The following is a 26103-nucleotide window of genomic DNA, read 5'->3' on the forward strand; positions in this document are numbered from 1 at the left end:
ATGCATAGGTACACATAGTGATATTTATATGCACCCATACATATATGTAAGTATCTCTATATAAGTAATTCTAATAATATGGACAGTTGACACAAATTAAAGAAGTGTTTTTTTTATATTCCAAAATTTATTGAAATTGTCATCGAAGCATTTCCACTTAAAGAACAAATAATTCGACTTCAAAATAATAACAAGCCGATCATTTAATTTTTGTGAGAGAAATAAAAATATATTTTAAGCAATTTTTTTCAGTAAAACTGCAAATTGGGCCTCGAATTAATTAAAAGTTTTGTATCTTGTTAGGAAAGCACATTAAAAAAAAGATTTATCGTCTAAGTTCTCAGAAAAAAAAAACAAATTTTAACTTCGTTTTGTTTCTGAAAACTAAACAATTTAATAATAAGCAAAAGTTTTAAGTATCTTTGTTAGCGGTTAACAAGTATGTGGGAAATAAATGTGAGGAATGAAAATGGCCTTTTTTATCTACATACGTTATATCTTATATGTTGATTTGCCAACACAAATATATTATGTTACATAAGTGTTACATACTTTGGAAAGGTACTTAAATTATATGTATAAAAAAATTCATTGAAATACCGTTTGTGATGTTTGTTTGAAAATCAACTTTAATTTAAAATATTCTTTGTGTTTTAAAATATAAGAATAAAGTAGGCTTGTATTCTATTAACCCCAAATAATTGATTGTGCTTTTGCCTTATTATTTTCAAATGGTTTTTGATAAATTAGACTAAATGTACATACTTAAATAAAAAAAGGGACATACATAAATAAAAATCTCCAAAATATATAAATACCTCAAAAATTATCCTCCTTTATTCACACTGTAATAAATCTCTTCGACAAGCTTCTTAATTTAGACAACAAAATTAAGACGCGACATTCCTTATCCCGTAATTAATTAAATCCATTAATATTCCAATGATTCTTCAGATACGTGATTGTTGTCATAACGAAGTTATTTTTGCAGAAACAACATTTGGAAGAAATTTGTGAAATGTTAATTGGAGATTTGAAGTGTTAACTTTACTGCATAAATTTATATTCAAGAATATATGGATAACTTTTTACAAACGTTAATTAATCGGTTAAGGAAATAATCAATTATACCATTGAAATATTCCGTATAATTTAAAATAAAATATTTCTAATGAGAATTTTCTTTACATTTGTGAGCTTTGAAATATTAAATATATGTATTGAAAATTCTTCAGACGGAAACTTTTCATTAATATTCATTGAATATTTAAGTATGTTCTTTTCGTTCAACATCAAGCATATGTGAGGTAGTACATCACAGCAATACTACACCAGTATAGATGGCGTTCCAACCGCATTTACACGTCTCTATAGTCAAAGCAATAGCTTTTGATCATGCATCCGTGTATTCCGTGCGGTGCGCTATTTAATATCATACAATGCCTGCTAACTGTACACGGATCTGAGAACAGTTTCAAGTATCATTATGCTTTTGGGAAGTCCTTTGTATTTTATTTTTAACCCGACGTCATTAATTATTCCGAGGAGTTGATTTGGCATATTATAATGAGATTCATACCAGAAAATTATATCCTTCTTATGTATCATGGTTGTATATTATGGAACACGTTTGTTTTTGTATTATAGGAAGTCTCACTTTGAAGTCCAATTAGTGCTGATAATGAGAATTATTTGAAAATTTATGTAAAGCGTTTGTTTTATAATTAGTTGCCGGTTTCTTTGAGATTGATATTTATTTTTGAGTGCAACTTTTGAAAATGAGATAAACCTGTTAGCATTTAATGTATTCATCGTGCATGTGCCAATTCCATCGTGTTACAGGTAGAGGAGTTTCGACAGTGCCTGGAACTTGCGACCCAGGTGTAGATTTGAGGGGCCCCTGTCTAATGCACGATAAATGCTCACCTCCGCCGCCCAAGCTCCTCTCTCTACCTAACGAAATTTGTAAAGAACGTACTAGGGCTGCCTCCAAATAAGTTCCAATAATGAATTGATATTAGTACTGGCCAGGCCCAAGTCTTTTGCAGAATGTAGAGAAATTTAGTCGTTATACCTCTCGCTCAAACTTCTATCGCGTACCAAACCACGACTAACCTATTTCCAGTTAGTTCATTAGTGAACTCGTAATATTTATTGACCTTGATGGTATGGTCTTTGGGAATGTTGGTTTCCCAAGGAACCGTAAGCTCTATTATCACAACGCGCTTTAAAATTCCCGAATAATTAAATATGTCTGATCTAGAGGCCGATACACAAATATCCTCTAGGATTTTGTATTGTTTATCATAGATATCCATCATTATAGTCCAATCCGAAGCCGGTTAAAAGATAGAGTAACGTTTGATTTTATAGCCCTAGTGTCATCTCTCACAAAACTCTACAATTTTAACAAGAGGGTTTTATTAAAATCATATACTTGGAAAGGCCAATTTAAACGTAAAATTAGGTGATTATCGTAGATCCAAGCAATTTTGACGTTCTTATTTGTTGGCTATCTACCTTGTTAAGATCGTTTAAAAAGCTATCTATTATTCTTTCTAAGAATGTAGTGCGACCTATATTATCTATTTTACTTACATTTGAAAGTAGCATTTCCTGAAACCGTAGAAACGCATTGATCGCCTAACGATAATCCCGGATCGTCTGAGGTACATCCTGTATACCGCCTACCGAGACACAGAAAGTGACATTTACTTGGTTTTGTCCTCAAACCATCCGTCCACTCATAGATTTTATCCACCTCATCCAATAGAACTTGACAGTGTTTGGAGTACGTGTCAGTATTGCGAGATCGTCAGCGGAGGCTAAGATGGATTCTGTGTATTTGTTGTTAAACTTGAAAATAAAGCGAAATTGCTATGAAATTTTTTTTAACTTGAAAAATTGGGTGATTATAACTGAAAAATCGGGTGATTATAACTGAAAAATTGTTTATATACATAAGTACGACGTACGATTTTTTATCAATACATTCGTTTTTTTTTAATTTCCAAAATAGTTTATTCTAAAACCTGCAAGTAAATTAGCATCACACAGACAACTAAGGGTACGAGGGCAGTGTATGCCAATTGGCTGACTTAATTTGAGATTACTTACAAATTCATAATAATAAAACTAAAATAATTAAATTTAAAATAAATATGCTGTTCATTCAAAGTCCGGTTTTGCTCATTCATTTCCAATACTTTTGGATGAACGCGTCACCGCCAGTGTAATAAAGCAATTGCCTTTATAAAAGCATGCGTTCGTGTTAATTTAATAATTTTAGAGCCATCTCTTCGAAGTTCCTTTAGTGACCCACACGTTCATGAAACAAAAATAGTATTAGTTTATTCCACTTCGATCAGCCCTCCATAACTTTACTCTTTCTTGTAAACATACAATATGTCTGGTTGAAAAAGGTTTATCACCTCTGTTTGGCTATATTTATCCGGGTGAAGCCTTTTGATATTTATTGATGCTCCTCTTTTGCCCCACTGACTCTATAAATATGGATTTATTTTGAGGTACATAAAACGGCTGGTAAAAGGAGTAAAAAGTTGTACGATGAAAAATATTTGCCTCGGATTTTTATCTATGGATAAAATTTTAAATACCTACATAAATTTAGAAAACTAAATATTTGTTAGTATAGTCTAAAACTAGAGGTTTTTTTTATCCGATAGCTTTTGAATTACTAAAAAACTAAAAATATGCGATTCTTTGTTGGCTTGGTATTACTGTTTTGATCTAAAGTTAAATATTACTCGTATGAGATCCTGTTTCAGTATTTTCTGGAATTGTATGTTTTTTTAAATAAACTAAGATCGCAATGCTAAAAACGTATAGCAACATTACGTAAGAAAAATTTAAATTAAGTCGGTGTTTACCCAGATTGAACCGATTTGTTAACGTAAAAGGCTGTTAAGAATCCTTTGAGAACTGGCTCACCTGTAAAACCCACGTAATCAACTGAGTTATTTCAATTGGTTTCTTAACTTGTTTTAGAATTATTTTAAAAAATATCATTATTTGACATTTTAGATGCGTTTAAATATTTTTATGTTTACTTCTAGCTAGTAGTAGAAAATTTAGCTTTGACTTCTATTTCTTCCATCTTCTGCAAACTCGACAGTTTAGGTATTACTAAGAATATTTATATTTTTCAGTCACTCTGAGAGACAAACTTACAACCTTCCTCCTTTTTTATTTGACTCTTGCATAAAACTCTTATGGAGCCCATTATAAGCAGAATACATTAATTGTCGTGATTCACGAACCGGCTTCAGTAATTTATCTTTCAAATAGACTATAGAAATTAGGTTCCCAGGGATTGTTAGGATAAACTAAATTTTCTTACCTATCTCCTATGAATATTTTATACGATATTTTCCTTTGAAAGCGGAAAGTCCAAGTTATAAGCAGCTGCTATTGGCAGTTTCTGCAGAAATATAAGTGGAAACTTTTTCGTTTAAATATTCGTTTTCTTGACTTGTGATGGTGAAGTGTACCGTGATTTTGTTGAAAAGGACTGGTTGTTAAAATTTAACTTGAAATCGAAAATCTTATTTAGCAACCGCGAAACCAGAAAAATTAATGTATAAACATATATTACGTTCTTCACTTCCAACTTATCTGTCTGGTGCCTTATAATATTAAAAAAAAATTAAACTATGGCTTCATTCGCACTTTAATCGTGGAACATTTAGCCAGGGTCAACGTTTTGTATTATTCAAATTTTTAAATAAATTAATGAAACTGTCTGTTAATATTTGACAAAAACTAAGTTAATAGTATAAAATGTAATTGGAATAAAATTGGTGAAAATTGCATCAAGTACTAATAGATCATTAACGAACTCTTTATCTAACACGAGATACACGTTTTATAACAAGATTTTATGAGCAATCCTTGTTTTTACCTCATAGAAATTTGAGAATAGATATTCTTAAACTGATAAAATGAACGAACTACTGTCGCCCAGATTCTAGAATTTATTAATTCAGCACAAACAGAGGGTAAAAATTATTATTAAATATACGATCACGAATCTCGTGTATCCCGAAATCTACAGAAGAAACGGAAAATCAATCCCGTTTTAATAAACCAATGTAAAAATGTATAAGTATCACTTTCATGATAAAGAAAGAGCAAGATAAGTTTTAAGACTAAATTAAGCAATTTTTTAAATAAAGAATAAAATATATACTCTGCTAGGTATCACCCTCAGTTGTTCTTACAGAAAATAGTATCTCATTTTTTAGATATACAAAGCATGAAAATTATTACAGATTATTAGAAGAGAATAATTAAATCAAATTTGTATATATGGTAGCTGCTTGTGAGTTAAATTTGCTTGGTTACATTAATAGCCAAATCTCAACATTGTATATCTCATTAGTCACCTCAAACCTCATTGCGTACTGTAAAGGTTTGATAAATCATTGATTTAATAAAAGTAAGAAGAAGATAATTATTTTATTGGAATTAAAAGTGGAGATTAAATATGAAGACCCATAAAAATAAACTGAATAAATATGTCGCGGCAATAAAACTTCACTATTGAATTCTATGGAAACATTGAAGATTGTTTCAGTAATTGTTTATTTGTTTGCGAGTGTGTGATGAGAGCCACCTTTACCATCAAAAGCGGTACTAATGTGTTTGTATTTACACAGAACATCTGTAGAATGTGTTCGTGTATTGAGTATATAATTTTGTTCAGTTTTCATATATCGCAACAAAAAAAAATTGTTATAAAAATAAAAACTGTTGTATTATGTATTCTTAAACGCACATCGAACGTAATGTACATATGTATATATTTAGTCTTATTAACAATTAATCTTTGCAAGTCTTTATTTTTTATGTTTATAATGAAAACCACCAAATAATACAAAAATATATTAAATTGGCCTTATCTCTTAAAAGCAAATGATAGTAAATGATTTTAAAGATGATAAAAAATGAAATTGTATAATTTCTTTATCTGAATCAAATACTATTTAGCCATCTAAATATTTCATCTCCTACATATTCTCCTACATATGACCAAAAATGATCAGTCGGTTAATGGTGCTGCTGACAATTATTTTTTCAATATTAAAGGATAGACTTTTAGCACGAAAGCATTATTCTAACAATTAAATGAATTCATGTTTTTATAGAGGGTAGTTTGAGTTTGTAGTCGATGTATATGGTATGAGATGAAATAGAAATTGGCGGGTGAGCAGTTTCCAGATGCTGATGTACTGCTTTTACATTTGAATGACGTCCCATGATATTGCAGAAATTCTCTAAAGTGGACAAGAAGTCGCTGAAATGTCTCTTTCTCTTTTTTTTTTTCAATTCTGACTACTGTAATATAATTTCATTGTAATTGAAAATTATTTTCAATTTTTTTTTGTCCGACTTAGCTATAAAAGTATTTTTTTTTAGTTTTTTCAAACTATTATTTAACTGCAGATATGCGCAAACCGTGCACTAGCTCTATCTCTCTCGCACGACTACAGAGTATCTATAAAACAATCCCTTAATCCTTGGGGTCCTAATAAGGATAATGGAAATCTGTTATCAAATTACTGCAGTGTCATTGGTCCTTGATACATATGCAAAGTTTCAAATTATTCAGACCTCTAGAAACCGGTGATAATTAAGCTCAAAGATTCCGCTACATACATATATATTATATACAACTCAAGCTGATAAAAGCGGGCTAAAAATATTGAAACGAGCGGAGACTTGAACTCGTAACTCGTTACCGCCGCGCTGGGAGGACTTTAACTGTGCTGCCGTTTTGAAGTTCAAATCAGGGACAAGGTTCGGCCGAAAGCTTAGTATAGACTCTGAGGTTGGCCTGACGTAGCATGGCCTTCAAGAGAACTCCTGGTTTCCCTTGTTGAGCCTGGTTACTATTTCAGAGATCTTTCCATTTTATGATAATGAATTCTCTAGGTTCGGCATCTCAACTATCCGGCGCGTAGCCAGTGGAAAACCGTAAGACTTGATCTCCCTAAAACTGGCACGTCCACATATCTCATCTACACAACACTATATGAATGAAGCCTCATTTGACCACACCGGTCTTCTGTAAGGTGGAAGAAATTCCCTAGTTGGTATATGCCAACTCGAACCCCGCTATGACCTACCTGTCTTAAAATTAATTGGTATTAGAAAATACTGCAAACTATTTTTAGTTTCCAGAAAATTAAAGACAATAGTGTGAATTAGAAATAAACTAATATTTTTTACATTTATACTCTTTGAATATCGTATCTCTATATTTGAGGTACATAAAAATAAATAATCCATTTTCCAAAAGTCAAATCAAATTCTTTCGTTATTATCGACATACAAACCTGGCGCGCAACCATAAATCGAGATGGAATGTGTTAGGAAGTCCCAAAAACATTTCTGGGCTCTCGTATATCAAACACGAATAAACAAATAAATGCAGCATTTTTAATTCTCAATACAGCACTCACGTATTTTACCCACATTTATTAAATATCGCTAGCAAGAAACCAATTTGACGAAATTGAAACATTAAATGTTCGAACAACTTAATTCAATTGGAATTTTCAAGGGAATTGCAAAGATCAGGATCGGAAAATTTTTGAAGTAATTTAATAAACTTTATGGGAGAAAATTTACTTCAAAAATAATTGTAATAATTTTTTTTATCCAAAATGAATCCTATAGGAAAATGACGTGGAGTGACTACATTTGTATATGTATGAAATTAGGAAGTACCACCTTCTTATTTTTCAAAGAATATTATTTGTCGAATTCCCAAAACTGTTATAAGTGATAAAGAGTTCGTAGAGTTTGTTCTTGGTTACAGATATGTGCTCTGTGTCTTGGTTTTCATAATATGATCTCTAAAATCTTTCACAGTTAATTTTCATAAATTTAGCAACGTTTCTGAAAATAACTTAGATCACAAAATATTTGATTTCTGCATTTAAAATACGATTTCATGAAATTTTTGAATTATAATCGAAAATATGATATGAAATAGACCTTGTAAATGTTATTTGAACAACAATAGCCACGCTTTGAAATTGCGTTTAACAGCTTATATAAGCGACTATTGTTTATGGTTTAACATTTAACAGGTCGTATGATATATTTGATATGACTAACTCGTAAATATTTTATGAAAAATTTACACATTTCAATACAATGAACTAAAAGTTTTATATCAAAAATATTATGACAATACATTCCAAAACATTGAAATGAAAAAAAAAATGAAATCCAGATACAAAGATAAATAAAAGCAAAACCAATGGGTAAAAGTTTAACTTGAAAAAAAGAACCTAAAATACAAATCAGTACAACTAATAGCACATTAGTTTAAACGACCTTACTAAATGTTCTTCACGGCTTCCGATGACTCATTTTTGTTCAAATACTACTTCAAACTCTAATAAGTATAGTTTATATACATTTCAAATCACTTGGCAACAAACGTACATGGTATTACGATGATCATTGGACTAAATCACGCGATTTAGTTGCAAAGTACGTCGTTCTCCCATCTTTATCTTGTTCAAGACTTGGATTATGTGCTATTGGTTAAAATTAATCCACAATTACTTGGCAACGAAGAACGTGTATGATGGGATTTCGTTTCGTCCGAAATTATCCAGAAGATTATTCCCTCTGAGGGATTTTGTGTAATTTAATAAGTGACATCGACCTGAGTTCGCAAAAAAAATAATTTTAATTTGTTAAATGCACGATGTTCGCGGATTTAATGTTATAGATAAATTTCATAATTTTATTATATCTTGTGTTTCTTAAATATTAGTATACGAATATTGCTACCGACAAAAACGTCCAGATATTCAGATACTAGGAAACATAATTACTTAAGAGTAACAAAATTGATTCAATACTCTTAAGACCAGGTTACTACTACACTTTGCTGATTAATATTAACAAACGTTTAAGAGTTTAAGATATTTAATGTATTCTATAAATACAGAAACGGTTAGCTATTATTGGAGGGATATTAAAGCCTTAATTATATTCAAAATAATTGTGTAAACATGGAGATTTCATTTATAATTTCCTGAAATTAGCTAACATTACAAACAAATAGGTTGATCTCTGAGAAGCCTATTCTCGTAACCATAATTTTTTTTATTGTAAAACTGTAGAAGTATAATGTTCTGGACCAGTTCATTAACAATTTTTTAGTTCATCTATAAAGTTACGGCTCCTATGCTTAAATCAAAACTAAATATTCCACAAGACTAAATACATATATCTGGTGTTCAAATCCATAGTAAATACAAAGAAAAAAAAACTCAATAAAACACAAAATAGGCAATCCATTCAAATGGATCATTCTTTATTCCCTTTTCATTTTACGAGCCAATATCTTTCAATAAAACTAAATGATATCAGCTATTTTCTCTTAGTATGTTATATGAAGCTGCTGTAATAACCTAATTGAATCATAGATACGAACATAAATTCTCTCGAAATAGAATGTAAATCTCTATTCTTCCGAAGGATCAGTCAAAGATTTATGGGTTTCCGATAAATTAATTGTACGGATTAGTTAGAATTAGTTTCCTAATCTTCCATTTAATATTTACCTAGCACAGCAAATGTTAGTCTATTAATCGAAGAAAAATATGAAACATGTTGTCTTAAGCTAAAATTTATTTAACATTGTAAGTATTAATGAAAACAGTACAAGATTTTCCTACGACAATAAAATATTGACAATATTGTTTTTGTTTATGAAACATAATAAGGGTTAGAGATTTTATTTCTTTTATTTGTTCTTTATATTTTATATCTTCATACCCTTGAAAGGTAACCTTATTTGGCTTCAGTGATTACGTTTGCTCGCCAAATATACGTAATGCAAATATCATTTGGATGTTTAGTCAATATTTTCTACTTATCTCCGTGTGCTCTTTGTTGTATTTAACGAGATTTCCAAGGGTACTTTAAATTTTTATGTTTTTTTTTTTATATATTATGTAAATGTTTATATTTTATTTTTGCTAGTATATAAAAACATTGCAACAATATATGCTTATGATAATTATGGTGGTGATAAAATACAATATTTATATAACTATATTAAACTTCTCTTTAATGAAAAACAGTAAACTTGTCCGTATAATTTTCATAATTCGTTTATTCATTCTGTTAACCAGAGTTTCCTCTGACCCGTTTAACTAATACAAGATTAGCACGTTTACGCTTACATTTGCGTTTCCTAAAGTTATCTGAGCGATGGATAAACACTGAAGTTAGCTGCAAGCCATCAAAAAGCAAGATGCTATGCAAAACCGACACTGTGTCGTAATTAGATTAGATGTTTTGCGAGGAAGAGCGAATCGAAAAGTAGTTTGTCTAGTAAACAATGCCATAAGTTTTTTAATCGCTTGACATATGATTTTTTAAATAATTATTAAAATCTGGTATGTTTGGGGCTAAAAAGGGTAAATATAAAACTTAATGATTACTGTGGTCTGCGTTCTGATATAGGCGGGAAAATTTACGATAACTTTAACGGAAAGTGACAAGAAACGAGACCTACTGAGGAATACATTTATAACGTCTTCCTACAATCACGGTAGCTGGAAAATAAGCGAAATATAAAATAAAAAAACTGTAGTCAACCCAAAATTATAGTTTAAATAAAACTTAAACCAAATTTAAAGGGTTGTGGCATACGTCTGATTGTTTAAGCACATTTTACGGAATGAAAGTATCAGCAGACCAATTTGTTTGTAACCAACTTTCAACAACCACTTAAGTGTAGCGACGACAGTTATTCATCGACTTCTAGCACTAATTTAACTACTTCGATGTTTCATTCTCCCTCAGAGCCTTCTTGATTTGCTAAACTTTTAAAGTTCATACAGTTTCTAACAAACTTTACAAAAGTAAGCAACTTCAATGTGGTGGAAGAATCGTGAAAGATAAATATTAGTTTTTCATGTCGAATGCCAAACATAGATTTATGTTAGTAGCTTTATCTTTAGCGGTGGCCAACATCTGACTTGTCTGAACGGATTTGATATGAGAAATTATAAATATATATATACGTGTAGTTACATGAATAGAGCATTTAGTTTGAACCGGAGTTGTCATGCATAAATTAGATATTTAGAAAATATACTACAGTTATATCTAGCTGATGTCTCGGATGGCAAAGACGGCTTGTTGACTTACCGCATGTTACCGGGACATCAGACTCAAGTGTGCTCAAATGTCAATAGTTAATCAAACCAGCTTACAAGCACACAATCAGCTCTGAGGTTACTAATGAGAGCTGAACTATCGTTATATGGTTTGCTCATACTCGATGTAAATATTCATTAGACTGTGTCATTGTCAAAATAAAAAGTGGACAAAAATTTAATAGGTCAAAACTTTCCCGATTCGAAACTGCAGTTTCTGGACTACCGCACCCCCGGTCGCTCAGCTCAACTTTGGTTTAATATTAAGAATTTAATTATAGGCATTTATATAAATAGTATATGTATAATAAAAAGTTATACAATTTAAACGTCATGGTATTGTTTAGTTGTCAAATAAAGTGTTGAGTTCTGAGCAAATGTGGTGAAACGATTAATAATATTCACGGAATAATGTTGCATATGGCATAAAGGTACCATCTAAATGAAACTGAGGTTTTCGGAAGTCACGCGTTTTTTTTATAATTTCCTGACTACATGATCCCGACGTTTTGGTTCCATTACAGCAACCGTGATCACGGGCAGACGAGATTAAAGCGTGAAAGTCTTAGAAATCATTAAAGTATCATCTGTTACATTTTCTCATAAAACACTTATCAATGATGTTTAATTACAATTGAAATATATATATATATATATATATATTATATTCAAATTATTACCTAAAGGTGGCCTGAATTTCAAAAATATACCGGGATAAATTGTATTAACTAATTTAAAATATTTTATATCATTAACTATACTATTATCATTTAGCCGTGTTCAAGCGGATAGGTGGGTTATTCTCCAAAATATCTCATAATTGTATATACTAGGCATGACGCTGACAGTACAACATTGAATATAATTTCTTTACTAACAACGACTAACTTAACAACATTTCATTAACAGTACTATTGTTAAAATAAAATTAAAATATTTACTGTACCAGGCTTTATATAACCCAAGAATTAAATCAACTCTGTTAATAGGAACATGAATGAAGTTTGCAGCCTCTGGGTTCAGCGCTTTCACACTAACTAGTTTGAACTTGGATAAACTTGAGAGAAAAACTATATCTTCATTCCCCTTTGATAAGTTTTAGAGAAAGGAACTATTAAAGAAACTATTTCCATTTATTTCATCGAAAGTGGAATTTGGGTTTAGCTGTACACCATTATATATATATCTTTATGTTTTCTGTAAATATATAGGAAGTGTTATGTGTTGCAAATGAAAATTTAAGTATATTAATGACAATATTTTGACATCTATCTGACAGGATTTTATATACCTTTAATCTTTTCCTGTTTAGGATATATTTCTTTTACTGATTTGAAAGTTAAGAAGGTCATAATGTATTTTTATTTAGGAAAGTTTAACATATTCGTTACGTTTCGTCCTCACACTAGATTTTTTTGGTTAAATTAAGAATAGTGGATTATAAGAAAATAAAAAAAAAGCTTTATTATATATATTACTAGAAAGGTAAAAAATAAGTATAGTTCATTCAAGGACAGAAGGCTTTAGATGGAACAAAAGATCAAAAGATGAACTAATTTCCTTTGAACCCGTAGTCAGTTTTAATAAACGATTTTCATTTTTGTTTTTAAGTATTTGACTTCAAAAGCATTTCAAAATAAAAAGAAATCTTTAAGCAATAAAATGGTTTCGCTGTAATTTAAACGAATATTAAAAGTGCGACCAAAATCGGTTGAGGTTTTAAAAGTAGTAGCTAAATTTGTGATTGTTGTTTGTAATTAATTTTAACATTTTACTATGTATGCGTATTATAACAGAAGAATCATGTTGACGTAAATATGTACCTATTTTAATTATTTTATATTTGGAAGGTTAAAAAATTAACTATACATAATTTATTCGTAAAATTATAAAATCATATAACATGAATAACTTTTATTATAGTTACCGACTCACTATGAACAGCAAACAAGATGAGAGCGCTTCTTGAGATAGTTCCTATAACAAGCTGGGACATTTAGCCTTCGTATTAATAAAACATCGCCGCAGCGCCTCTTACATTTACAACCGTTACTTGTTTGTACAACGCATCTATTCAAATTACTTAAAATTATAAGGCATTTTTTTTTTGTAAATGTGTTTAAAAAAAAGACAATGAAATGAAAAAAAGAAAAAGCTTTATGAAGATTCTTAGTGTACAAATCCTATAATAAATAATTATATATCTTTTAAATTGAAAAAAAAAAACAAGCGATATTTAACTCAAATATGTTTGGGTATAAAATATAAATTACTTTATATAAAAAACTTTAAAGGCAGCACTTGTGTACATATTATAATAATGTTAATTTATCCTTAGTATTTCATGTGTTATGAATAGAAATGTACTTGCTATGAAAATGTACGTTTATTTAATCTAGGCTTTAAATTTTAAATCTAATTGTAAGGAGTTAGTTTTATTAAATTACGACATTGCTTCTCTTAAATTTATTTTGTAAGCAGAAACTGGGTCATAATACATTGGGCAGCTTACAATGTTAACAGCTTTAGAACAACGCACACAGAGTGCTTTAGAATTTTTTATTACTTTTAATCAAATTACTGTTATTTCTCACCCAGCAAATGATGATGATAAAACTAATAAATAAGAAAAAAAAGATTAATTTATCAACGAAAAAATTAGGGCGCTCTTAAAATTTAGACTACTGAAAAACTTACTGTGGTCTCTTAAAGATGAGAAGATTATAGTTCTATCAAAAATATTAATGTGCTAATGTGTAACACAGCAGCAAAAACATATAGCAAGTATCCTTAGATTGACAACCGTACTTTTGTAACCGGCTTACAATGAACCACTGAGCTTAACAGCACTGTACATTTGAAAAGCATTGTGTAACATACAACTAGTTTTGGACACTATCCTTGTCCTATCCTGATATAACACGTTAAGCCTCGTTCATCCAAGTCGACAATTACAGATAACCCTCATGACATCGAGGATCGTATTAATCCGGACTGTATTCAATAACATCTCGAGTAATACATAAGTGTCATGTTGGAATGTTGGATTCACCTTTGTATAAGCACTTTAAGTGACAAAAATTTACTTCCATATGATAAATGTTTGCTGTTCGTTATTCTTAGAAAATGTATAATGGGATGTTCTTTATACTGTGGCTTTTATTTTTTGGATTGTGATATAGGTCATGGAACGAACGAATGTATTATATATACACGCCTTTATATTATTGTATACAAGTACATATATGTTCTGTATTTTGATGTTATATTTTTTTTTCTCATAAATTATTTATATTTATCTAAGGTTCGTTGGAATATCTAGGTTGTTAGATATTTTATATAAATAGTATTTTTTTTTATTGTTGACAATGTAAATATTTGGATTTTGTCACAGATATAATTGGAGCAGAATTTTTAGTCTCTACCAGAGCAAAAAACTGTTCCAAGCTATGAATATAATATTACTAAAACATATTGAATTAAAGGCGTGTCATTTTAAATATATAATTAAATTCGTTACCAAAAAAAAAACGCAACAGAAATATATGGAAAGCCACTGGCGTTAAAAAATCATCAAAAGGATTTTTAATGTATACAGAAATACGAGTGCTTTTGAACTGCGTAATGGGATTTGACCTAATTAAATTTAATGGACACCGATCCTTATACAGTTACAACACGGAACTTAGAACAATCGGCTCATTAAGTTACAATGTTTTATTAAATTTATGACCAAAGTTTTACCTTCTTAGTGATGTCAACTTACTTTCTCATCACCAAATGAAATGCATTATATATTTTGCTGGTGGTATAGAAGGAATACATTACAAAGAAGTTTTAGAAATAATTACGAGATATCAAATTGTCTACTGTTATATATTTATATATATATTATAAAAATATATTATTTCTCTTGCAATTTACTTATAAAAGATCTACAACTAATTTCTGAAATAAATAACACTTTACCACTTAAGTTTTTCCTTACTTACTTACTTCAGTAACAAACTTATATTGTTATAGAGAATTCATAAAGACTTATATCATTTTCTCTACTTAAATATTGAAGAACAACACAAAAGAACAAGAATACGGCAAAACAATACAAGCCATTTCATATCCAACTATGTTTTTTGAAAGCTTGTCAGAGTGAAACTAATTTTTTGTACGGTAACAATCTTCACTTTTATTTTTAGCGTTTGTAAGCAAATGGAGTCTGTCATGAAACTGGGTTATCTTAAAGGCAGAAGTCTTTTTGTGTCCACCCAACTCCAAGCGGCCTGTATAGAGGACGCTAGCTTAGTAAAGGTCTTTTAAGATTTGGCACGTTAGAAACAAAGGAATGTAAACCTCAACGTTTTGTTCAACATAACTCCTACGTAGTTTCACTTGCTTAAAACTCAACAAAAGATAGACAATGAACAAAATAAGTTATGATAACACAATAATTTTATTAGATTGTGATGTAAAATACATATTTTTAAATAAATATAATAATGACGATGTTGTTTAAATGTTTAGCATGCCTTAATAATACGTCTAATATTAAATTATATTCCGTTTTTTAATAACAACACAATTATATGAAACCTTTTTTAATTTAGTTTTCTTAGAGCTTTGATATCAAAACAAACTCATTAATGCATTGTCGTATTTGATTAGTTTATCTTTGTATATAAATATTGCATATATGTATTTTAAACCTCAAGTCTCCAGACCTTCACTGCTGACTCTACGTTACAGCAACCGTCCCGATCCTGGGCAGGGTGCATCGAACCGTTATCCGCCAACCCTCTCAAACTGTTGGTCCATAATTCTGGAGGGCATTAAACAGTACGATTGCCTAAATGTGGTTTCCACTCTAACATGTTACAATGCCATCGACTATCTGAACGTCTAAAGATATGACCAGCCCAAATCAGCTTCAACGTGATAAATCTGTTCACAATGTTGGCGTTTGATGGCGCATGATTCTGGTAAGAACTTGATCTGTCAAAAGATGTCCAAGCATCGTACGCTCCATAGCTCGCTGGGTTACCTTGAATCAATGGACGAGTCCTACGTTTTGGCTTTCTAGATTTAGACTAGAAAAACTCACTGGTTATGAGTTCTTGTCTAGAAGAATTTTAAATCTTCATCTAGCTAAAAAGTTTTCTTTTCATTCCTTCCTTTCCTTTTTCAATTTAGCCAGCCACTCTGTGTTATTCTTGCACAATTTCAAAAGGATTTCACTGACCTCGTGGACAAGTGATTATTACCCATAGTTGTGGTCTTTCTCCGCGATAACACTCGATAGATTTCATTTCCTGTCCTTGTAGAAGGATGGAATGAGAACAGCAAGGGATCTTTGCATTCAAATAAAATTTAGAATAATCCACATTTCGACGGTCTCAAAGTTGTTTTATTGTTCACAAACGCAACGCACCGAGGATGGTTTTGTTCCTTAATTTTTTATTAAGTCGCCAGAGAGTCTTTATGTTTATGGTACTAAAGCCTTTTCGAAATCCAGCGTAATCAATATAAAGCCTTGGAATGTTTAAATTAATAGACAATATGATTCGTGATGATGTTGATAATTCTTTAACAGGGTATTGCCACTTTTCTGGAAGAGTATTGTCATCACTCTTCTAGTTCATGTTTTCGGTGTGGAAACGTTTATTGAAGGGGGGAGGGGTAAGAGGTAATCAAAAAACTCGGTGACGTCTTTCAGAACCTCTTTACTGTCACATCTTTACTCGTGCTTATACATCAATTCCTTCCTCTTCAGAACTTTTGCTTTTTTTGAGACATAGCTTTCGCAACGTCTAATGGTTCACTTGAATAACATTAAAGAAGATTATTGCTCGCTTACATTACAAAACACGTTCTTCAAGTCGATGAGCTATAACTTTGTTATCACATTTCCGATAAGCCCAAAATCTGAAAATTAATTTGACTTAACTCTTCCTTCAATTCGGCAAGGTTTTTTTTCAGCCGTAGAGCGTCCGTTATACTTTGCCAGTTGTTGTCATTTTTTGCACCTCACTTTTACCGGGATTTTAAGAAAAATATAGTAGGCGGATTGGTCATCGCAATTATAGGAAACGATCCCTGATAGCGGTGATGATCGTCGTCAAGATATATTTTGGATACAGCCTTTATGTTATTAATTGCAAAAAATCGGTTTTCAATGCTTCATATTATGTTAAAGCGTCACGAGTAAGTGAGATTAATACTAAGGGACCTAAGGACATCCTTGAACTCCCTATATAATATGTGCTAAGTTATTATCAATTTAGTTACCAATTACACCCACTTAAGTAAATATATATTTACTTATTTGGTTTTAATCAAAATGATAACTGATTTGTAATCACCGTGTCGAACGGCGTAACTGTATAACAGTGTTTATTCTCTTGTATAAACTCTTTAACAATTTTGTTTAATTTATTTGTTTCGTGTATTGTCGTATAAAAAATAACTTTACATTTCATTAATTTAACTTTTAATTTTGAGCTGTTTACTATAAGTGATAAACTAGTCTAGTTTAAAAATGTATTAGTGTATATTTTTCTTCTTTGTGTTTAGAAGCCACTGAACTTATTGTGACGACACTTCAGTAGGCTGGAATTGAACGCCGAACATCCCCACATATAAAATATTTTAATGTTATCCTTCCGCTTTTAGCAAACAACTTCTTTCTGTTCAAAAAAATATTTTAAAATTTTACCACAGCGATATAAACAAGAACTACACAGACAGAGCTACAATCATGTGTTATTTCTAAATAGAAACACAGTAAAAAGCATTTTTATTACAACACAAATGTTTTACTTTCAAAATAAAAGAATTGAGGTAAGACGACTTAAATAAATGATCCTTATGCGAGTTTGTGGCGACATCGTGGCACTTTATATTTAAAATTCAATCAAACTTTCTGCGCCAGCAACTTTAGTAAAGGATAGGAAGCGCTTTGTGGCGTGTGCTAGTATTCTTCTGAGAACGCTTATTTTTTAGAAAACTTGTGTTAGAAAGTTATATTTAAAAGAAACAACGATAAGGAGTTGGTAACATGCTGTTATATATAAAAGTGTCTGGGAAAGGGTTTTGGTAAAGCAAAACAATTAAGAAGCAAATGATTAACAAGTATTTTTGGGACACAATTAAGTTTGAACATTATATTTCGGTCGTAATTCATTTATAATATTCAATTTAGATAAAGAATCGGAGAAAAGAACCATTAGTATTCTAATATTTTTAATTAAACAGTCTTATTTGCATTCAACATCAGAATGAATAATGTTTCACTTTTTATTCTTGTTTTTTTTTAATTATTTATCTTGATTGTACTTTTTTCGAACAGCGTCTTTTCAACCCGTTTTTATAAATGAAGGTTCCGTATCTCATTATAATGCATTTTCATATTGAAAAATGCATTTTTAAAATAGATACTTGCATAAAATAATAACACCTAACACAGTTTCAACTCTATATAAATAAGTTTTTAAATAAGATTTCTGTAGAAGAAAATTCTTTAAGTAATTAATCATTATCATGTCTATAGGCACGTACGAATATTATTTTTCAGTCACAAATTATACAACCCAACAACTTCTTTCAATGTCACAACAGTTTGAATGGTGTCAAACAGATATTTCTATGCAAATGAAACTAGTGTTATTCGGATTTACTACGCGGATTTTATTATTTAAAAACTACATAATCCCGACGTTTCGGTTACTTTGCAGCAACCGTGATCACGGGCAGACGAGGTGTCTGTCCGAATCCGAATAACACTAGTTTCATTTAAATGAATACTCGCGAAAATCTTAGATCTCATTATTTCTATGCATTTTATTAAATTGAGAGAAAAAAACAATTTTGTTATGAAACATTACTTTATGTTATATTGTTTAACTCTGACAATCAAAAACTTATTGTATTTATACAAGCTAGATTGGCGCATGATGATGCATCATCCTGATGCAATCTTAGATATTCATTGAAGTGCGTCAACTCACTAAAAGAATGTATTCGCATAACTCTCTGAAGTACATTCCTCAAATAGCTAAATAATGCTTCAATGAAAAATTATTTAAAAAGTCATAGCTTTGGTGTTGTGAAGCTCATTTCTTGGATCCGCAGGTTTGGTAATTTTTTTTAAATAAATTATTATAAATGGATGTCTTCTGAAATCCTAACAATATGTACTCAAGGTATGAGAGCGTATGACAAAAAAGATTTTATTATTGAAAAAAGTTAAATATTTAATAATATATAGTTCAAGAAATAAACAACTTCTATAAAACTTCATTTCAAATATTTAGAACTCAGTGTCTAATATGAAAACTGTCAATCTCCTTTTCACTTATAACAGATACAGTTACTTTGTATGATAAACTCATCAAAGTATTTGTGTAATTGTTGTCGTTATTTTTTTTCCCTTTGATATATTTTTATGCAGATCTAACCAAAATTTTATGGACAATACTCATATTGTCAGATAAACTATATGAAATGTGAAAAATGATTAGGATTAATTCATAAACAACTAAATTGTACCACCATAAATTGGACTATGCACCAAACATTGTACAAACACCCCATTACTCATGGTAAGGCGAAAATATTCTTTTATTTACGTAAAATTAAACATCTTTATGCAATACAGTTGTTAGGTTTATAAGAAAAAATATTTTAGCAAAGCCTGACCTTAAATTATTTCAATATAACTTTAGCACGATTATGAAAGTGTAAATTTAATATATATATATATATTTTTTTATATATATATAATATATTATTTTATATATATATTTATTTAATCCTAGCTCTAAAATGTTTAATCGCTGTTGGAAAGGAAATCAAAACTAAGGCCAACTGTTTAAATCCAATAGCCTTTGGCTTTATCGGAAAACTATAAAAAACGTTTGCGGTTTTGTTTATACGGAGCAAAAATAACTAAATTTGTTCCGAGTTTATTTAGTTCAACATTCAGTTTACCGTAATTCTTTCTTTTTATTCAAACGTTCTCTATAAGAATCCTTATGTATAAGCTTATACTTAATTACTTATGATCTTTAGAAACTCAATAAAGAGTATATAATAAGGAGAGTAATAAAATCTGTATAAAAAATCTTTTGTATTATTTTTTATTACTTTGTTTATATATATAAAGCGTTATATTATTTAATATTTTTCTATACTTTTTGATTAAATTATCATCTGAGCTCTGTTGTAAATTGTAGTTTTATTTGATAAACAATAAAATTAAGATGAATGAATTGAATTTGGTAATATTTGGATGTTATAGACAGATTTGAAACACAACTTTAATAATATTTTTTTATGAATGTATTATATTTTAAATTATATTATCAATTATCTTAAATTTGTAACAAACAAGCAGCGAGGAAGTCGACTCGTCCGGAAGCGAGTAATTTATGTTTACCAGATATAGAAACTAATTATTCTAACGAGATAACACTTTACAAAGTCTTTCAATACAATAAGTAATTACCCTATGCGATATAATTTCTCACGACCTATAATAATTTTATAAAAATTATTAAGTATTTTTATACAAAAACATCCTGGCGTTTAAACTTGTATTGGAAGTAAGTGCAATTTTTGACGTAATGATAATAATAAATGAAAAGTACATATATCGAATATTAAAGTAGTAATGTATTTATATACAATTAAAGCTTTGAAAATTTATTAACTTATACTAAAAAGTGTATTTTTTTCCGTCGTCACTGTTATGAATTATTTACAGAAATAATATAAAAATGTCTAGACGTCTTCAATAGAATGGAAAGAGATAATTTGAATTGGAAAAGTACTTAGAAGTTTTCGAATCGTATGAAGAAAGAAGCTACAGTTATAACTTTACGCCATCTCTCTGTCAGAAGTGGGTCTATCCTCAGTGAGCCAGATCACAAATGAGTCTCACTTACACTTGCTGCCTAAACTAGGAGGCAAAAACTTAGTCGTAATATATGTTTTATTAGAATTAGTACGGGTGACGTAAAATGGCAAAGCATATCCATACAAAGGCAATCATTTTCCAAATCATTAAATAAATTCATCCAGATATCGGGAAAATTCATACCGGTCACTAATAAATACCATTTAAAGCAGGTTTGAAAACAATTGATAATTAGAAGTACGATAGAAGCGTATTATGCTTTATTTAAGATTCTATTTTGCTAATCAGTCTTCGTATGTATGAGAATTAAATTAGAAATACTTTAATCTAAAAAATATTATCATAATCAGGCCACGTATGACTACTATTGTAGTATCGTGGAAATTTTTTCATCAACCACCATAGTTATGAAATAAGTAACATATTATATTTTTTTAGAAAATTTTACAGAAACTGTAAACAAATTCCCAAAGAAGTTGTCCATACTTTTATTTGATATTACAAATATATATATATAAATATTCATAACTTGATCCATCTCGAATAATCCTTGGAGAGTTATTGCCTAAAATCTGATATACTATAAGTTGTAATTGATTTACGTTATATTTACGGAACGATACGCTATTTATGCAGAATATTTATGTGAAATTTTTTTATTCAATTTTGTATTTAAAAATATTTCAATTCTTTTTATAAAAATACTTGTAATATATATGTACGTTGATATAAATATATTGAATATAAGAAAAGTATTTTACCACCGAACTAAAGGTGGGCGGCGTGTTTTAAATACTAATTATTTAACTTCTAAAATGTTCACCTTTCCCTATTTCATATTTCTTTCATTATTTCCCCATCGTCTCTTCGATAATGAAAGAATTATTTTATACCTAAGAATATAAAGATGCTGGTTTTGCTGTTAAAGTTTCGAGAAATTTATACACAATAAAAATAAACTTAACAAATGAAAAGCTAATAAAAATTAGAAAAATACCAAAATTATATAATATCTAATTCTATTTAACAATCGATATTATTCATATAAATTATTATTCATACAAATTCATACAAAAAGAATTTTATTTTATTTAAAGATTAAATCAATATAAAAATCTTTCACGTAAATACGATAAAGTTTAATAAAAAGCTTTGTCACGAATACGATAATAATGAAAAAATAATTTTAATACTATTTTTATGTATTTTTTGTGATATTTTAAGTTCCATAATGAAACATAAATTATATTTCAGTCTATGAATAACGGTCGAACATAACTTAGTCTATTGAGAGAATACGAACGCTCTAATGAGAAAGCCGCGCTTTTGAATACACGCCTCAGAATTTCTTATGTTTCACAATGTTATTTTTCAATTAAATGTATGAACATGAAAAATTTTAATTAGACACTTGTCCCGCGACGTACTTTAGAAAAAGAGATTTATAGATATAAAAACCATCTCATATTTACTTATGCATGATGTGTTTAATTAAGAAAATTTTTTGTCAGTTAATGCTAAGTACGGAAAATTTTTACTTAAAATGCATTCTGTCTAATATAACAATCATCTTGCAAGCTAGAGTCCAGATGAAAACATTCAATCCAAAATGTTATGATTTAACTTTAAGTTGAAACAGATTTATCTCGAGAGTTTTCAGCTTCGGGTCCAGAAAGCCTTTTAGCTCTAAGAATCGTAAAAAGCTGAGATGGCGGAATGGATAGAATAAAGTATACGTTGAAAATGTATTCGTCGATGAGATTATTAAATCGCTGAGAAGAAATATTCAGAACATCTGGCAAGTTAAAATTACATTAATTTACATTAATAATTCACTTGGTTCGTAAGAATGCTCAAACGAAATTACATGTTTTGCGGCTTACGTCTTTGGTGAAAGAAATATATCGTATGAAGTAAAGAGATAAATGTGTAGGTAATGCTAGTAAAGGGGATACTTATAGCGATAAAAAACTGATATCAGTCTTAGAAATTGATGGTCCATAAAACTGATACAATCATTTCGTTTCCACACCCATCAAACATATTCCGTGATAGTTCATTATTTCCGCGATAAATGAATACGCACATTAATGAAGTATCCTTAGGAAACAGTTTAAATAACTAACGCATAGTTAAAGAATATTTACTTTGGTTAAATAAATTAAAAACAACTGTTATATGGCAAGACTTTGTAAACCGTCCACTTGTAATGGACAAAAAATTCACAGAAAATTATATTTTTTTTATTATATACTGAAATTTTACAGCCATTTGTTCCTAAACTAACTTCAATAGTATTTTAATATACATTGGAAAAAATATACGCTAACTATATATAATTAAATCTAAAAATTTATTTTTTCTAAATAAAAACCTTAAACGACATTAATATAGAAGCAGAAATAAAGAGTGAAAACTAAAAACGATAGTTTTGTCAACTATGAGATCAAAAATTTACAAGATGAAATGAAAAATAACAGCAAAATAAATAAAAACGTTGGCTATTTATATTCAATTTTACTTTTTTATTCGTTGATTTCTACCTTTTCAAATATTTTATGATAAAATAAATGTATATTTTTTTTTGTGTTTTATTTTGCAATCTTAATTTTACCAATTAACTATATTTTGTTATAAGGTTATATAATGAGACCAATAATAAAGTTAACCGGCTTATATTATTATGCACTCACCGTAAATCATCGAAGCAAACAGAAGAAATGCATTCAGGACATAGGAATGCCATTTTATCCTTTTGAGTTCAGCAACCATTTTAATATTTTCCCCAGTTCTATATATATTTTATACACTTTAATATAATGTTACACTCTTCTTCTCTTCATTATCACTATATATTTTATAATTAAATTATAACTAATTAGTGAGCGTTTACATCAAAAACACGTATAACTTATTAGCCTCCTTAATTACTCCAAACCATCATGTCACAACTCATCTGACTTAACAAGCCTACCTGTTCCTACTAAATCTGTCAACGTTTATTTAAGTTCTTTATCAACTCGTTGACAAATAACAAAGTGACACTTTCGACTGTTAAAATTAATGTCGCTTCATATATTACAAGATTAGTGTTCTATTTTTATTCGTATAAGAACTCATTTGACATGAATCGTTTTGGAACTTTAGTGAGAGCGTGTGTGAGGATTATATCCGACTTAATGCACTGGAAGTTTCTAAATTTAACCGAAAAAATATAACTTGGCTAAAAGATAAATCTTCTTTAATACTGCCGCGCAACTTTGGAAGAAATCGCTTTGGCACCTCGTTTCCGTTGAACACAATCGAACGCAACACTACTTAGACCACTATAGTTTTCCGGTTATTCATACAAGTTTGTAGAATCCACAAAAAATGTAGGCCGTTCCGCGTTCTTCGGATTTACAGTTCGGCATTTTTCGTACGTTTATATCAAGGAGTCGAACGCGACTGCACGCGACGACTTCTCCCAAAGCACTGACTTACATAAGGGATCTATCCTATGCCAGCAGAGTGTCTGTCCAAAAGAGAAGGAAGATCACACCGGGAGGGATGTTAATAGTTTAGAGAGGGATGAAAGAAATTTTCACATTTATCGGAGTCCCCATTGAAATCTAGCGCTGAAATCTTGTGAAAAAGCAATTAAAATATACATAAATCTGAATGAATTTTTATTTATAACAGGGCTGATGAAAGTTTAATGTATTCGAACATTAAGGATCAAGTATATGTAATTACAACCTCCATTAAATCCTAGATAATGAACAATTTAAAAATTCATGAATTTTGATTAAATTTAAACAGCACACGACTATTTCATTATAAATATACTTGTAAATGAGATATGGGAAAATTTTAAATATGTATTATTAAAGGAGTGTTAATTAAGAGAGAGTTCAAAAATTCTTACATCGAAAATACGTTATAATTAAGGCATCTTCGTAATTTTTGTGCATTTTTATGTTTAAAATTATGTATTTATCTTCCTTCATGCGAGTTGCCACTTCTTCAAACTAGCAAGTCTTCAGTTTGATATTTATAAATGGTATTATTACTTAAATTAATTTTTCCATCTAAAATATTTTTATATCTGCTTGATTTTTTTATTTATAATACAAAAATACTGAAAAAGTTGAACCAAAACTATAACTTAAAGCTTGTGAATACTGACATTCCCACACGTTTAAAATGGAATGGTTGATTGAAGACTTTGGGTTATACAAGAAGCAACACATCAAAGGCAGGCTTATAAGACATTGAGTGGGCGTTTAAAATTCATTAAGCGTTCGCCACAGTTTATTCGCAAAGAAATGTACATGATTCTTATAGAAGCTATTTAGAACTACTATCAATAACAAGGGTTTTTAAATTAGGAATCTTAAAGTGTTACTTTTGCACATCAAAAAATAGTAGGAAGAAAAAATCTTGAATTTGTTACAAAGAAAAAGTTGGTAATTAAAAAAAGGGGATTTTTTTCCCAAATCAAAAGTAAAAGTATTTTGTCTTTCTTAACCGAATTTAATATGAATTATTAATGCTTATTGTTATTTCATTACAAAATTAAGAACAATTAAAATAAAATTTGATCAAATTTGATCAAATTTGATCAAGTTTGACTAGACCGATTAAAAGTTGTATGCTATAATGTCTAATTTTTAGACTTATCACTAAACTAATAATTCTTGTTTAAGTGTTACGTACCAGGTTCTTCTTAAACAAGTTACTTTAGTATTTCCAATACCAGGTGTTAATTCACTTGTTTTTTTAATATACTTCAGTTATTTCCCCTTCGGCATGTCCGCTGTTCGCACCCGACGCCTCCTCTCGTGACAACTCAGGTATCCTTGAGGCAGACGAAACTGGATACCCTTATATATTGCTATATCTTTAAAGTTCTTACAATAGTAAAGGTTTAAAATATAGTATATGATACAATTCCCTCATCATCAATAATTATTACAATAAAATTATTTATTAATG

At 29.6% G+C, this 26103-nt stretch overlaps 1 protein-coding gene across 2 annotated transcripts in view; it reads right to left on the minus strand.

Annotated features, from left to right (window-relative positions):
- LOC116769064 (uncharacterized) overlaps positions 1 to 26103 on the minus strand; it is a 123425-nt gene that overhangs the window by 18191 nt on the left and 79131 nt on the right. The window contains exon 1 of one of the 2 annotated variants that reach the window (XM_032660039.2): positions 23820 to 24586. The exons of the other annotated variant lie outside the window; for it this stretch is intronic. Coding sequence (XP_032515930.1) covers positions 23820 to 23898 — 79 coding nt within the window. The 5' untranslated portion in view covers positions 23899 to 24586. Of the gene's footprint in view, positions 1 to 23819; positions 24587 to 26103 lie in introns of those variants that run through there. 2 annotated transcript variants of the gene reach the window in all.

This window comes from Danaus plexippus, chromosome 5 (assembly GCF_018135715.1).
Source record: "Danaus plexippus chromosome 5, MEX_DaPlex, whole genome shotgun sequence".
NCBI classification, from domain to species: Eukaryota; Metazoa; Arthropoda; class Insecta; order Lepidoptera; family Nymphalidae; genus Danaus; species Danaus plexippus.